Below are 14137 nucleotides of genomic sequence, written 5' to 3' on the forward strand. Positions count from 1 at the left end.
TGAAAAAGACACATTCGTAATTTTGGCCCTATATCGGCCTATATTCTATTTACAAGCCAATAAATACTCACCCAGCCTCTGAAACTGGCAGCCATTGCGCATGCGGGCTGTTGGAGAAGGACATAATTTGCGTAAAAAAACAATCGAAATTAATATGGGAGTGGGCATGATGATGGCGGTTATGGTGGTAGCGGTGTGTGTGTGTGTGTGTGTGTGTGTGTGTGTGTGTGTGTGTGTGTGTGTGTGAGGTGATCAAGACATCAATCCATCGTCTCGGGATCAAAATTGCTCCCTCAAACTGTCCCACTCATTGACGTGTGTGTGCGTGTGTGTGTGTGTGTCAGCTACACATCATCTTCATTTTCAAGGGCGTGATGTGAGCGATACAAAGCATCCATTGGCTTAGAAAGCAACCAATCAGTGTCAGAGAAGGAACTTCGGAGTGGAACTACTGGGTTAGGATTTCAGAGTTGGGAGAGCGATTTTGGCACTTACACACAGAGGACGCTCATCTCCCCCTAAAACACTATTCCTGCCTCATACATGCCTGTCCCCTTTCACCCTCTCGTCGTTTTTCACCAGCAATAAGGCGCAGTAAAGGCTCCAGGATGTACACGGCCGGGCTCAATCCGTTTTACGCATCAAATTTTAGCCTTTGGTCCGCGTACTGCGCGGGGGGTTTTGCCGTGGATACCATGAAGAAGCCGTCGTTCTGCATCGCGGACATTTTGCAGGCTGGAGATGCGGAGAACATCCCGGGATCGTCGGCCCTCATGGTGCATATGGGACACCACCGCGCTGCTCAGGGGCACTCCGGCAGCTCCCCGCTGCGCCCTTCTCCCGTTGCGCCGGAGCCGTCGGTGTTCGGTGCGAGAGTGACTGCGGCGTCTCCGTACCACAGACACGGACTACAGCTGACTTCGGTGTCCAGAACGACGTTTAACTCCCAGCAAGCTCCGCCGCCCTCAAGCAAAGACCTCAAATTCGGAATTGATCGGATATTGTCGACAGACTTTGATCAAAAACACAAAGAAACGTCGTCATTAAGAGGTGAGCAGAATATAAAATAATAAAGATATTTGGCATTTGGCTTAGCAAACCACCCTGTGATATATCAGCCAAAGAGAGAAATAAAGGAAGATGTGTTTAATGTCTTTAAAGTTGCTGTATTGATTTTAGCATTATCCAAGTAACAAAAACACAAGGCAACACAAGTTCTGATATATATTTTTTATTTTTAAGGATATACATACATACATGATATGCAGGCAACATCAAGTTCAACTTTTAGAAATTGAAAGCAACAAAGCAGAGGCGTCTAATAACTTTAAAGTTGCACATGTGCAAAGTCAGTTACATGGGCCAATTTATAACACTGGAAGACTTGTTCACAGAGCAAGAGTGCAACAGTGTAAATAGTATGCACTTCATAGGGAAATCCTCTTTTCTGTTGCCCCCCTCCACAGGGAGGTCAGAGGTCAGGCTCAGACACAGAACAGCAGCCCTGCAGCTGGTAGGGGTTCAGTGTGTTGCTCAAGGACACTTCAGCAGGGGGGCTTGAACTCGGGATCGTCCCATTGAGGGATAGCCTCTCTAACCACTAGACCACCCCGCCGCACCAAAGAGAAACAGTGGAGAAATAGAAAGAGAACTAGTCTTTGATAGTTTGAGAGTCTTCACTGAATGCAGGTTGCCTGTGCGATACTTCTCTCCTTACTGAAGCCCATCTCTCGCTCTGTAACAGATCTCACGTCCATCGTTAGCTCGAACCGTCAGTCAGGGATCCACGTCCCCGTTCAGCCTCCGGCCAGCCAGTACTTCTCCTCCATAGAGCCCGGGATGAGCGACGCGTCCGCCATGATGAGTTCACTAGGCAGCAGCGGCAGGAATTCAGGCCAGCATCAGTTTCAGGACACCTTCCCAGGTAGTCATCACATATAGGAGCAATACACACACAGGGAATTGGCCTGTTGTGGCTGTCTGTGGTGCCTCCAGCGCTGACTTCTCCTCTGATGACTGGACCCTTTCATTTTACCCCCTGTTTCCCCTCTTTGTATACGCAGGTCCATACGCTGTCCTCACAAAAGACACCATGCCACAGACGTATAAGAGGAAAAGGTCATGGTCGAGGGCGGTGTTTTCAAACCTGCAGAGAAAAGGACTGGAGAAGAGGTTCGAAATACAGAAGTATGTCACCAAGCCTGACAGAAAACAGCTGGCTGCAATGCTCGGGCTGACAGACGCTCAGGTGAGATGCAATGCTGACCTCGATGCAGTTAGGCGTACCTGTTGGTTTATATACTGGGTGTAATGAGTAGGCCCAGCCCTGCTGCAATCAAAATAAAAAGGAGTTGTGTAGGTTGTTCTTTTTTTTTTGTTGCAGCCCAATAAAAAGATGTGACAGTACAGTGACAGTGAAATGTGTCCACATGTTGTTGAGACACACCCGGTAATACATTGTGCAATATAAACCCTATTGCATGCTCATAGGCCCGTTTCCTTATGTCTAGGCCAAGCAGACCCAACCTGAAAACAAACACACAAGTTGCAGCGTGGGCCTGCAGGAGCTAGGCTATTTTTTTCCCCCATTAGCTTTGTAATTGATTTTCATAAAACAAATAAGCCACATTTTGCAACTTGCATTTTAGAAGTAATTTGTGCATTGGGTTAAATAGGCTATAAGATTAAAAAAAAAAAAAAAAAAAAACTTAAACCGAATTAAGTAAATATTCTGAACTCCTGACCCCGCCTTTTACTAGCCTACTGAGGTAGCCTAGCCTACATCATACAACATTAGTTCAGATCGAGCAATATGATTGGCCAAGAGGCGTTCCACTGGAGTGCCGAATCTCACCACAACGGCACTCGTGACCTAGCAACACCTCACTGTAAAATATCAGTCCGCCTTGCTTACATTCCGTCATAGGTTACATTGCTTCAATTACAAAGACGTCACAGACATAACCTAGCAACACGTCAAAACCAACGGCAGATAACTAGCCTACATTTGTTGGTGGAGGAATAAAAAACTAAAATTCTTTAATTGTTCTTTTGTATTTTAATATATACATAGCTACTGTAATATAATAGCAGCAATATGCTAATATAGGCCTACACTCCAGGTGCAAAGCAGCACAGCAATGCCAACATCTTATAGCACTTCCTCTCGAAATAATAAACGTTTGGTGTGAGAAAAGAGCAAGAAAAACACCCAAGACATTTCATTGGAAGCCATAGCCCTGAAAAAACGACGGCGACCTAGCATTAAGCTACGTCAAATAATGTATCACATTGACCAAATAATAGGCCTTTCTTGTCAGTTATCAGGCATTGCTCAACTTGTGGACAGAAATGTAGGCTATTCAATATAGAAATGAATAGCAATAAATAGAGAGTTTAGAGGATCTGGTGGTGAATGATAGCCTATTAAATAGGGACTACTTTTGGGTAGTGTTTTTAATGTCATGTAGTAGCCTAATAATGACTGCATGTCAGCCCCACATAACCGTGCACGTGCTGTGTCTGCAGGTGAAAGTGTGGTTCCAGAACAGGCGCATGAAGTGGAGACACTCCAAGGAGGCCCAGGCGCAGAAAGACAAGGAGAAGGAGCAGCCGGACAAGTCTGTGTTGGACGCCCGCGAGCCCAAAGAGGCGGACGAGTCGGAGTGCGAGAGCGAGGCGGGCAGCGAGTCAGAGTCCGACGAGGGGCAGGAGGAAAACTCTGGACATTTGGACGTTTCTGAGCACAACAAGACCAGCGTCATCATGAGCGGGACCGGCCCCGGCAGCAGCACGGAGACGACGGCGGCGGCGGCAGCGGCGACGGCGACAGTCGGGGCGGTTACAGACACAGCGGCATCACAGATATTAATATGAACGGACTGTAGCAGCCGGTGTCGCCTTAGTTTATGAACAATATTTTTTTGACCGTGTTTTACTCTTTTGATAGAAGAATGACAGTGGTGTTGAAACGCATCTGGAGTGGCTTTAACATGGGCGTCAGTTCACTAAGGTATGGTGCAGCTAATAGACTATCACTTGCCACCAAAAACTTTCAAATCCGTTTATATCGGCTGCATTTCAGGGAACAAGTGGAGCAATGACTCACTATAAACAAAATATTATCATTTAGTCAATGTGATAAATTCTTATAGACACGGGTCACCAAACTATTAGCATTGGTCCTGACTGCTCCCTTGATGTGAAATGTCTTACATATGGCTTCCAAGTAAACTGTTTGCTTGATTTTTTCCCTCCATTATAAAGATAAAAACTACAAGTTCAAATTTAGACTAACAGTTTGACGCCCACGACAGGCCGCTTCCACTGACTCCTTGTCGTTTTCCTCTCAAGAGCTTTTGTGTGCATGATTTCTTCCTTATCTCAAGGAAATATGCGTTTGTGAATTTTATTATTAGGTTATGAACCACTTGTTCCACGTTATGAAATCTCAGAACATCACACAGTGTTCATGTATTTTGTCCGGATAGATAGTTGTGCTATTTTGTTAATAATAATTTGCACTGAAAATATTGTAAATAAAATGTTTCTTACTTTGAAAAATGGATTACAATTGAATCAATTCACATTGCATTAATTATTATTATTATTATTATTATTTGTATCATCATCATCATCCATTATTATTTATTTCCGTTATTTCCAGTAAATTTAATTGTCAGTTAGGGTAAAAGATGTGTCATCCTGCCTCAAATTTAACAGGAATTCAAAGAGAAGTTGCACAACTTGCATTTTTAAGCGATGCAATTGGTCCTACTGAAGAGCACTGCCTATTAAAAGGAAATTTGTAATAATGCGGTGACAGGTCCACACATGCAACTGACGCAACCCAACCAAGTTTGCTGAAGTGTGCAACAAAATAAATATGAGTGGGAAACGAAAACAGTGACAATAGGCTACTGTCGAAAATACAGTATATTCCCTGAATCACACATCATTTGCATACATGTGCGGGAAACTCATTTTTACTTTTGTGTAGGCCTAACAATTATTTAGTTCTACCATGGCTCCTTCCTCAAAATTATACATAGAATAAAATAAAAAGAAAATAAAATTGAAGAAAACCCTTATGTTTTTTTTTAACCAGGCAGATCACAGGGTCAATGAGACTATAGTCCAAATCGTTCGTCGACTAAATCATAAGATCTTGATAAATGAAAATGTACACATCTTAAGGCCTAAGCATGTTAATGTACTAAATTTCTCCTGAGGATGTCGCGGCTCTGGCAGCGCAGAGAGCGAGAGAGAAGAGGGGGATTTATAGTTTGTATACATTTACTGGCTCCAGATATCAGCGACGACCCGGATGGGTATATTTTATGTATCCAGGCACAGATACAATCAAACAGCTCCTCCATTTATAGACCTCGTGCCTCCCTCGCCATTCTCTGCGAAGGCATTTAGTTGGGCTGCTGAATGCCACATGGTTTGATAGCCCACCCCGACCCATCAGACCCACTCTTATGTTAATGTATAGGGAGGATTATGTCTGATGAGTCTGATGGCTAACATGAGTAGGCTGACGTCAGCTGACACTCAGTGATGGAATATAACTTCCTAATCACGAAATTCACATTATTGCTGAAAGACCAAGGTTATACATCCATTCCATATATTTACTGCACAATTAAACCTGTTTAAGGAGGTTTAACGACATGATGTCATGAGACCCCCCCCAACACACACACACGTGTCTACTAAGTCTATCTGTGTCTGTGAGAATAATTATATTTTAATAGACCCCCATAAATCTGGGATAACCCATGATGTCTTATTTTTACTGAACAATGCCAAATTCTCACTGTCATCCTTCAGGCCGGTGTACTGGCTGTTTAGTCCTTCTAAATATAAACTGAAACTTAGAATGTGTTAACAAAGCTAAAGTTTTATGTCCATGCAAGTTAACATACAGTAATTGTTAGTCATTTTGTCTAATGTTAAAATCCTACCCAAATTGTATCTACTTCAGTTCTCCTGTTCAATACAGAAAATTGCTCACTTATCCAGAAAATTATTACTTTTTTTTTCCAAACCCAGTCATAATCCAGTCATGGCATAACATTGAGTACAGAGCCTATCCTGGCTCTAACATATGAGTTTAGAGCCAGGATACTGTGTGTTTATGCTTGTAAATGGATATATTGAGGAGTCCTGATGTCCAGAAAATTCAAATTTACCCTTCATAATATTTGTATATTAACCTCTCACTCCATGATTTTGTATATGATGCATGCCTGGGCTATCAAAGATTTGCTGATGGAAAAATAAGCCTGGTGGAGCTCGATGGGGGAAATAAGCTTGGTCTATTTTTGGTTCTTTTGTTTACAACCGATGTAAACTAAAACAACCATTTCACAGATTCACAATGTATTCAAAAACAATATTTATCTATGAAATATTGTCAGTGCTGAGATCTGTTAATCAATTTGAAAGTGAAAAAAAACAAAAACAAATCTCCAACACCTCGATTTAGCTGAATGTGGCGAGGCTGAATCAAGTCCTGGCCTTTTGATATTTCAGCATCATGTTAGCAGCAGCATCACATGTGACCCGGGCCCGGACCACCAGAAGCTCCCTCTCTACTATGGGGTCCACTTTCCTCTCCTCCGGAAAGAGGACTGACCCCAGGAGAGCTGCCGTTTTTCCGTTTTAGCCTCGCATCTTGAATTTCACTTTTCATTCTCCACCTCCTTTGCTATACGACTACCTGCTGCCTTTTGTTTCCTTTCCATATAGGAGACATTTTACCCCACAGCCACATCTGACCGAATATCCTCTCATAAAACGACTGGCCTGTGACCGTTATGAAGTAGATGGCACTCATCTTAATCTGGAGTCTTAATTCACGCTGGATGAAAAGTTGCCTGTCAGAAATTATGATAGTCAGTTTCCATGGAACGTAGTAAAAGCCCTGGACACTTTATCAACCCAATATTAACTGTTAAAGGCTCACATATAAAATGTCTGGGTGGGTTGAGTCTCGAATTATCCTTGAAAAGCTGTAAATTACATTAGTATTTGCAAATGTAAAATAACAATAACAATCCAAACGCTTAACATAATACTGAGAGGCCTTGATTTGTGAACTGTCCTAAGAACTTTTATGACCAGGATAGGAGAAAGTCCATCTGGCCCGTATTTAATGTCAGCCTTTCCGCCTCCATTAAAAGCTGTCCTATACGTCCCTCTTGGCAACCCGGGACTGGGTAACCCATAAAACAAACCAGCCTTGCAGATTCGCCAATATTTAACGCTTTGAAAAAGTAACTGTGTAAAACAAATTACCTCTGTGAAAGCAGAGGGTGGGGGGTTCTGTCTGCAGGGGTTGAGGGATTAGCGGGACTAAAAGCTGTGACGTCTCCAGCGCTTTGAGGCATTATCTGTGAACTTGTTTGATAGGCTGATGGAGATTTCTCCTCCATTGCTGTAATGCATCAGCGCGAGCGGCCTGGGGGGGGGGGGGGGGGGGGGGGGGGGGCGAGCTGCATCATAACTCATCAACGGGCTGAGAAACTGCAGCCCACAAACACATTGTTAGGCACTGGAAACAGACACAGGTTCAGTTCAATAGTTCTACTGCTGCTGCTGATGATGATGATGGTAGTGATGAAGATGATGATGCTGATGGTGAGGATGATGATGACGATGATAATGATGATGATGATGAAGATGCTGAAGATGATGATGATGATGGTGATGAAGATGAGGATGATGATGATGATGATGATGACGATGATGATGATGGTGATGAAGATGAAGATGAGGATGATGATGATGGCGATAATGATGAAGAAGATGATAATGAAGTTGATTACGAAGATGCTGATGCTGATAATGATGAAGATAATGCTGCTGCTGCTACTGATGATGATGATGATGAAGGTGATAATAGATTGGGGTTAGTTTTTTGATGGTTCTGTTTTACTCTTTTAAAGGAACCTTGTTAAAGCATGAAATGAATCATTTTTCCAATAATTACATATTTTATCATTTGATTGCAAAATCCCATCATTCATTTTTATGTGTTTTTTGATATGATACACCATTTCATGTATTTGCCAAGAACATTGCTGTAACTCTCAGATAGAAATGAATCTTCTTGGCATCCACCACATTCATTTACATTGGACTCAGGTGCTTTAGGGCCCGGCTACACTTAAAACACAGAAAATGTGTTCATCTCAATGGAGCATTTTATTCAGTCATTGTAGCCCTGGATGGGTGCATCTATGCTATGGAGGTGGATCTGTTTGTTCCATCAAATATACTGATTTATGAGATTGGCTAGGATGCTCTTTCCTAAATGAGCCCTGAGTCATCAGTATGAGAGATGACTTCCTCCTGAGACTAGCAAAATATTATTACACGGTACAAACCTTTAATTTGACAGCATGCCAAAAGTGTTTCCAGCCATCCCCGTCATTTTAATCCAATTCGGTGGAATAACCGGTATCATGTGCTTTATTTATGGCCTTTATTCCAAACCCTGTTGGGACATTTTTCCCTGAATAGAATTAAAAGACGCTGTCTCTGAAGTTGCTATGGAGGAACTGTTGACTATGCTGAAACAGTGAACTGCTCATTGACCTACCACAGTGCCAGCAGAGAGTTTGTTATGAGATATTACTAAAACAGTCTGCCAAAGTCCATAGATAGTATCAATATGCTTTCACTTTTCCCTTTCCTTGTTTCAAAAATTAGCGTTTTATTCATGTCCATGCAAATCAATCGTTTTGTGAACACTTGGAACCGAGGCATATTCTCCAGCTGCCCAAGTTGCAGGCTGAACCAAACATGTTCACCAACGCTGAAAGCTGAGCCCCTCGTACAGAAGCTGTCGCCACATTTCCAAAAAGCCACATTATTGAGTGCTTTTTTAACATGGTCGCAGTTTCCAAGCGTCTTGGCCTCGCTTTTCGAAACCAAGCCCTTGCCAGCAAGTTGGGAGTGGAAGAAAAAAAAAAAAAGGAGAGAGAAAAAAAAGAGGCATCTCAAGTTAAATTTAAAGATGTGTTTCTCTTGGAAGCCGGGCTGCGCTGCCATAAACCAAGGGAGACATTTTCATGCTCCACATTTTTCATGGTTTCTCTCTGAGTTTCCTCCCTTCCTTTCTCACTCCACCTTGGCTCCAGAGTTACCTACTGCTGCACTGGCTGGCGGACCGCAGCCAGCAGGGTACGGCGGCCCGGCCAGTTCCTCCCTCCCCGCCCCGACAGAAGCCCTTCCCCCCTGAAGCTCCCGGTTGTCCTTGGATGGCTCTCACACACAGGAGAATCCCTCAGAGAGCGCGCCACCTGGACAGCACTACTTAAGCCCTCTTTCACCGCCCTTCTCAAATAATACACTGCCTCTGCGCTCTGAGCTGATGGCCAACGGCAATCAGTTATAAGCTAAAAGTCCTCTGACCTACCGCCCTGTTTTTTAATGTGGCCGTGAAGGAACCGTTTTATTGCAGACTGCAGACCGTTTTCTTGAGCCAACCCCGTGCGGTGGATGCTGTAATTTGTGAAGGGTGCAGAGGTTTTGGTATTAATTAGGACTGTGAAACAGGCAGCGGTCCGACCGCCTGCCCGTTTCCATAGAGGCTGAATTCACTGAGTGATGCACACGCTGGGAGGGGGATTACGGCCGCGCTCTGCCTGCCCCGCTGAGACGCAAACACAAAAGGGAGGATGTAAAAAGCACTTTCATTTCACAGGACCTGTCATCAGCAGCAAATTTTCACTCTGCTCTCTGAAACTGCCTGTGGCTTTGGAACTAACCCTACATTAGGCCCAAGAATCAGATTGCTATGGTACATGCTCACAAATGAGAGAGCTGCTTGCAGAACTCAACCTCACTGCTGGCTCGAGGAGTGTGAAATTCTTATTTCTCTCAGTGATCAGAATATCACATCATGAGGGTAGGTTTTAAGGTTTGGAGACAACTTCAAACCTTCAAAATGTGAACACTTGAAATGGGGTTGTACTCTAACTGCAGCACAAACTGTGTTGCGCCGTCTGGCAGAACATGACACATGATGCAATTGAGGTTACCTGCATGGCCTCTCTGAAGATAAATGTTAAGTGTGCTGAGTATAGTCTGAGGTTTCCTCATTTCCCCTTTTTTACGCTTATCGTGGCTCGCAGATGCAGTTCTATGGAGAACAGCTAAAACGAAACGCTACTCAGTGAATAGCGAGATGAACTTACATGTCTCCTGACGCTGGCGTCCAACGACAAACAGGAGTTTTGCTTCCTCCTTCAATAATCGAGGTGTCTCCTAAACATATTGTCTCCTGATCGATTCAGATGTTATCATCAAAATAATGTTCGGTTCTCTTTAATTCAACCAGGGTCAAATAGAGAGAAATACCTATTTTTCAAGTCAGCTGTTTCCAGGAAGGCAGCAACAGAAATCCAAGCAAAAGCAAAACCAAAGTGCATTTTACACAAAAGTTCTGCAGCATAGCCTACTACACAGACACAGAATAACAAAGAAAGCAATAAAATAGGTTAAATAATGGCACATGTTTGCAAAAGTCAATTTTTATCAGTTGAATTCCATTTTGTTGAACAACATTGAAAAACGACATGTAAGTCATGCCGGTTTGTTTCCTCGGGTGTCTAAACTACAAGACTCCAATATTTAGACCACCCTAGGGACCAATCACAATCAACTGCTTCACTTGGCTCATTACTCATGCCCCCTTATCTGATAATGCCCTTATTATCTGACTCTGTGTTGTAGCATTAGACCCCGGTCACACTCCATTATATATACTTGTGTGTGTGTGTGTGTGTGTGGTGTCAACACTCCTGAGAACACACTTTAGACCGATACTGATGGATCACGAAGGAATTCTTCTTCGCGACTCTTGCTTGTTAAGGGGAGGAGAGGGCAAGAGCGCGAAAATAAATAAGATGTCACTTGGGTTTGTCTTGTGCTTGTTCCAAAATAAACAGAGCGGGGCTGAGAGAATCAGGGATGGGGGGGGGGGGTGTTGGGGGAGTTGGGGGGTCTACAGAGCCGACCGACTGTTGCACCTTTGATGAAAACACGTCGAGCCGGGCCGGGCCGGGCGCCACACACACATGCTCGTCACCACAGCAACCAGTGAGGAGACACGCAAGTGAGAGTAAACAGGCGATTTATAGAAAGCACTGCGGGGTTTCACATCCTTTATTCCCCGCTTCCCTCTAACTGATTTGGTTGACAGATTCAGACGCGAGTGAGAGATCATTATTGCTGTCCTTATTTGCATCTGTGTGGTTATGGCCAAGTCATTTCTAAAACATAATGTCACCTCATGGCCTTTAACAGAGATTTCTGAGATCCTGTGTGTGTTTTTTTTTTTGTGCGTCCGTGCACGCGTGTGTGTAATGTTTGCACGTATTTAAGTGCATGTACGAGAGTGCGAGTGTGAGCCCTGTAACCCATATGTGCGAGGGGTGAGAGTTCAGTTCCTGCAGGGGGTTTGTTTGGGAATATATGACACTGCACAGCTGGCCTAATCATCTGTGCATATCTGACTATAAAACTTTACTGAGCGTTCGCCAGAGCCAGCTGCCTTTATCAGCGGAGACGGAGCTATTCCCACTCCGGAGGGACAGACGGACGGACGGACGGACGGAGCAGCATGGGCCTCGGAACCCCAGATCTGCCGCTCCTCTCCCAGCGGCCCTCATCAGGAACCGGTCTGCTCGCTCTCTTTCAGGGAACATTTACAAGGACAGCAGTTTATACCGGGCGTGCATACCGGACAGATGTGGAAAAGAGCGCTGAGGCATTCTCTAGAAAAAAAAAAGAAAAGGTATCTGAGTGAAAATCATTACGATCCCTGCGCATGTTCTGCAGATCTTCCTCCCCAGACTTAACTGGTTGCCCCTGCTCCCCTCCCGGCTGCCTCGCTGCTCTGCTCAGTCTCTGCACTGAACATTTACAAGGACAGCAGTTTATATTGGGTTGCATACTGTACATGCAATAATAAAAGCCAGTGTGGTTTTATGTAGAATGTTGGTTCAATGGTTTCTGCGCTGCACTTAGATCAGCCGTCAATCAAACAGTGTGTCCACTACTGTGACGTCTTTTTTTTTGTTTGAGTTTCTTTTCTTTGTCTGTTCAGCCACGGTGGCTATCACTACTCATGCTAACTATCCAGTTCTTCTTCTGTTTATTTCAAACAAACCGGAAAGATAAAACACATCACTTCCTGTGCAGCAGAGGATTCTTCCCGGGAAAGAGCTACCAGACACCGAGTGTTTAGAACAGCCAATGTAAAAGCTTTCATGAACTGGCTATAGGTTGAATCACTATTCTGTTGTATCAGTTGGTGATAGAGAGCAAAAAAAATGGACATTTATTCATTTGAAAATTTCACAGACTTCTACTTTAAATCTCTTTAGTTTCATGTTTTCATGAATACAGTAGTATGAAACATACTGAGAACGCGCGATTGACCAACTCTCCACTTCCCTCTAGCCTCTCTTCTCTCTTCCCCACTCCGCTCTGACACACGGTTGACCTCAGGCTCACAACATCCATCAGGTGATCATTGCAAGCCGGAGGTCACGACCTGCACACTCCAATCGCCACACCTCTGCCTCTTCCTGCAGGAAACCCCACGGCGCGTACATACTCTCTGCTTCCCCTCACATATATATAAAAAAAAAACAAAAAAAAAACAGGCATCGGCTTCATAATGTTTTCCCCCAACGCGAGCCGGGGCTGATTGAGAGACGAAGCGATCCGCTCCGACTACAGGAAACAGCCACAGGAAATGGAGATGCGCTGCGTCGCTTCGAGTGCCACTTCAGGTTATTTATTTGGACAGAGGGTTTCTTTTTTTTTTTCATTTCATGGGAATTCCCCCACCCCGCCTCCGCCGCCGCTCTCGGAATCCCAGAAACGACTGGGAGTGTGAGGAACATGCCTGAAGTGTCATGTAGCTTGTTGAGGCTACAGGGGAAGGATCGCTTCCCCTCGCCGCCTCGCACCCCGCCGCCCCAGCCCCAGGCTCCACATTCCCCCCCCCCCCCAAACAAAAGGGAATCCAATTAGTTAATCTCACTCTTGACACACTTCCACTTGTTTGCACCACAGACACGCCATTCCTTCACAGGATCCTCTCATAACAAGCTGTCGGACAGAGAGAGAGAGAGAGAGAGTCAGGCCTGCTATGAGCGAGGCTATTGATTATGAGCCTTAAACAGACAAGCAGACATCTGGCTTCCATTATGGCCTATGATGGGATGCAGGGCTCCTCGGCAGCCGGCAGCGCAGGCCACACGACCTACAGACACATGCTACGCAGCCTGTAATTACCGCCTCTGGGATGGTCTGGGGGAATGGGAGCGATGCTATGTCATCTATAAAGCTGAAACAGGTTTATTGTCGATTTTCCATGATCCAAAAGGGCTTGGCTGATTTTTCCTAGACACCTTTTGACCTGTCCAACCGGTCACTGACTTTACATTTGGTCACTATGCATGTGTATTTATGTAGGTGTGAATTTAGCACAATGCTAGCTAATGACATGTTATGCTAATGATCATTATACCCATAAATGAACAATCAGTATTTGTAACAGCTTCATTACACATAATACTGACATTTTATCATGATTACATGGATTTGAAACTGAAAGTCTCTTGGAAAAAATGCAGCATAAAAGTGTTTTTTTTTTTTTTTTTTCATTAGCAGATTAGTAGATTAACTCACTCGCTGAAGTCAATTTTGCAGATTTTGCAAATTATTGTCTCCATCGTTCTTCTGTATTCAAGTCACTAAAAATGATAAATTGTTTACAAATTTTTCTAATAGCCCTATAGAAAGAAGCATTGATGAAAGTTGCAGATTATTTAGCTACAGTTTCACACAGTGGGGATTTAATACCAAATATGTTGCATAAATGGAAAACTTTCCTGTGTCCAGACTGGAGATAATAGGCACCTTCATGTGGTTCAGAAGAGATACTGCTATGAAGAAATAAAACTTATTTGCATGTAAATATGCAAACAAGCATCATACATGTTCGTCAGTAAGCAGCCAGCTTTCCTATTGGATGATTTGAATACAATGAAGTGACGAAAGAGCAGGGCCATTTTTTAAAATATTTAATGGCTTTGATTCTGGTTTA

The 14137-nt window shown here is 43.9% G+C and overlaps 1 protein-coding gene across 3 annotated transcripts; it reads left to right on the top strand.

Moving 5' to 3' along the window:
• The first annotated feature begins 486 nt into the window (after positions 1-486).
• Positions 487-4520, top strand: hlx1 (H2.0-like homeo box 1 (Drosophila)). Of its 3 annotated transcripts, none has more exons than XM_071537237.1 (4): positions 487-1050; positions 1745-1927; positions 2064-2248; positions 3529-4520. In XM_071537237.1, the coding sequence occupies exons 1-4, from the start codon at positions 609-611 to the stop codon at positions 3874-3876; spliced, it is 1158 nt and encodes a 385-aa protein (XP_071393338.1). In that variant the 5' UTR covers positions 487-608; the 3' UTR covers positions 3877-4520. The 3 variants fall into 3 exon arrangements, with proteins under 3 accessions (XP_071393338.1, XP_071393337.1, XP_071393339.1); XM_071537236.1 differs by having other exon boundaries at positions 1745-1924; XM_071537238.1 differs by lacking the exon at positions 1745-1927.
• Positions 4521-14137: the final 9617 nt, after the last annotated feature.

This window comes from Centroberyx affinis, unplaced genomic scaffold (assembly GCF_046629955.1).
Source record: "Centroberyx affinis isolate AG114_WGS23_722 - 3 ecotype Tasmania unplaced genomic scaffold, CSIRO-AGI_Caff_v1 ptg002997l_1, whole genome shotgun sequence".
In the NCBI taxonomy this organism is placed as follows: Eukaryota; Metazoa; Chordata; class Actinopteri; order Beryciformes; family Berycidae; genus Centroberyx; species Centroberyx affinis.

Coding starts and splice junctions, on each gene's coding strand:
- hlx1 (XM_071537237.1), top strand. CDS start 609: ATGTACACGGCCGGGCTCAATCCGTTTTACGCATCAAATTTTAGCCTT. Junction 1,928..2,063: donor TCAGGACACCTTCCCAGGTA/GTCATCACATAT, acceptor TTGTATACGCAG/GTCCATACGCTGTCCTCACA. Junction 2,249..3,528: donor TCGGGCTGACAGACGCTCAG/GTGAGATGCAAT, acceptor CTGTGTCTGCAG/GTGAAAGTGTGGTTCCAGAA.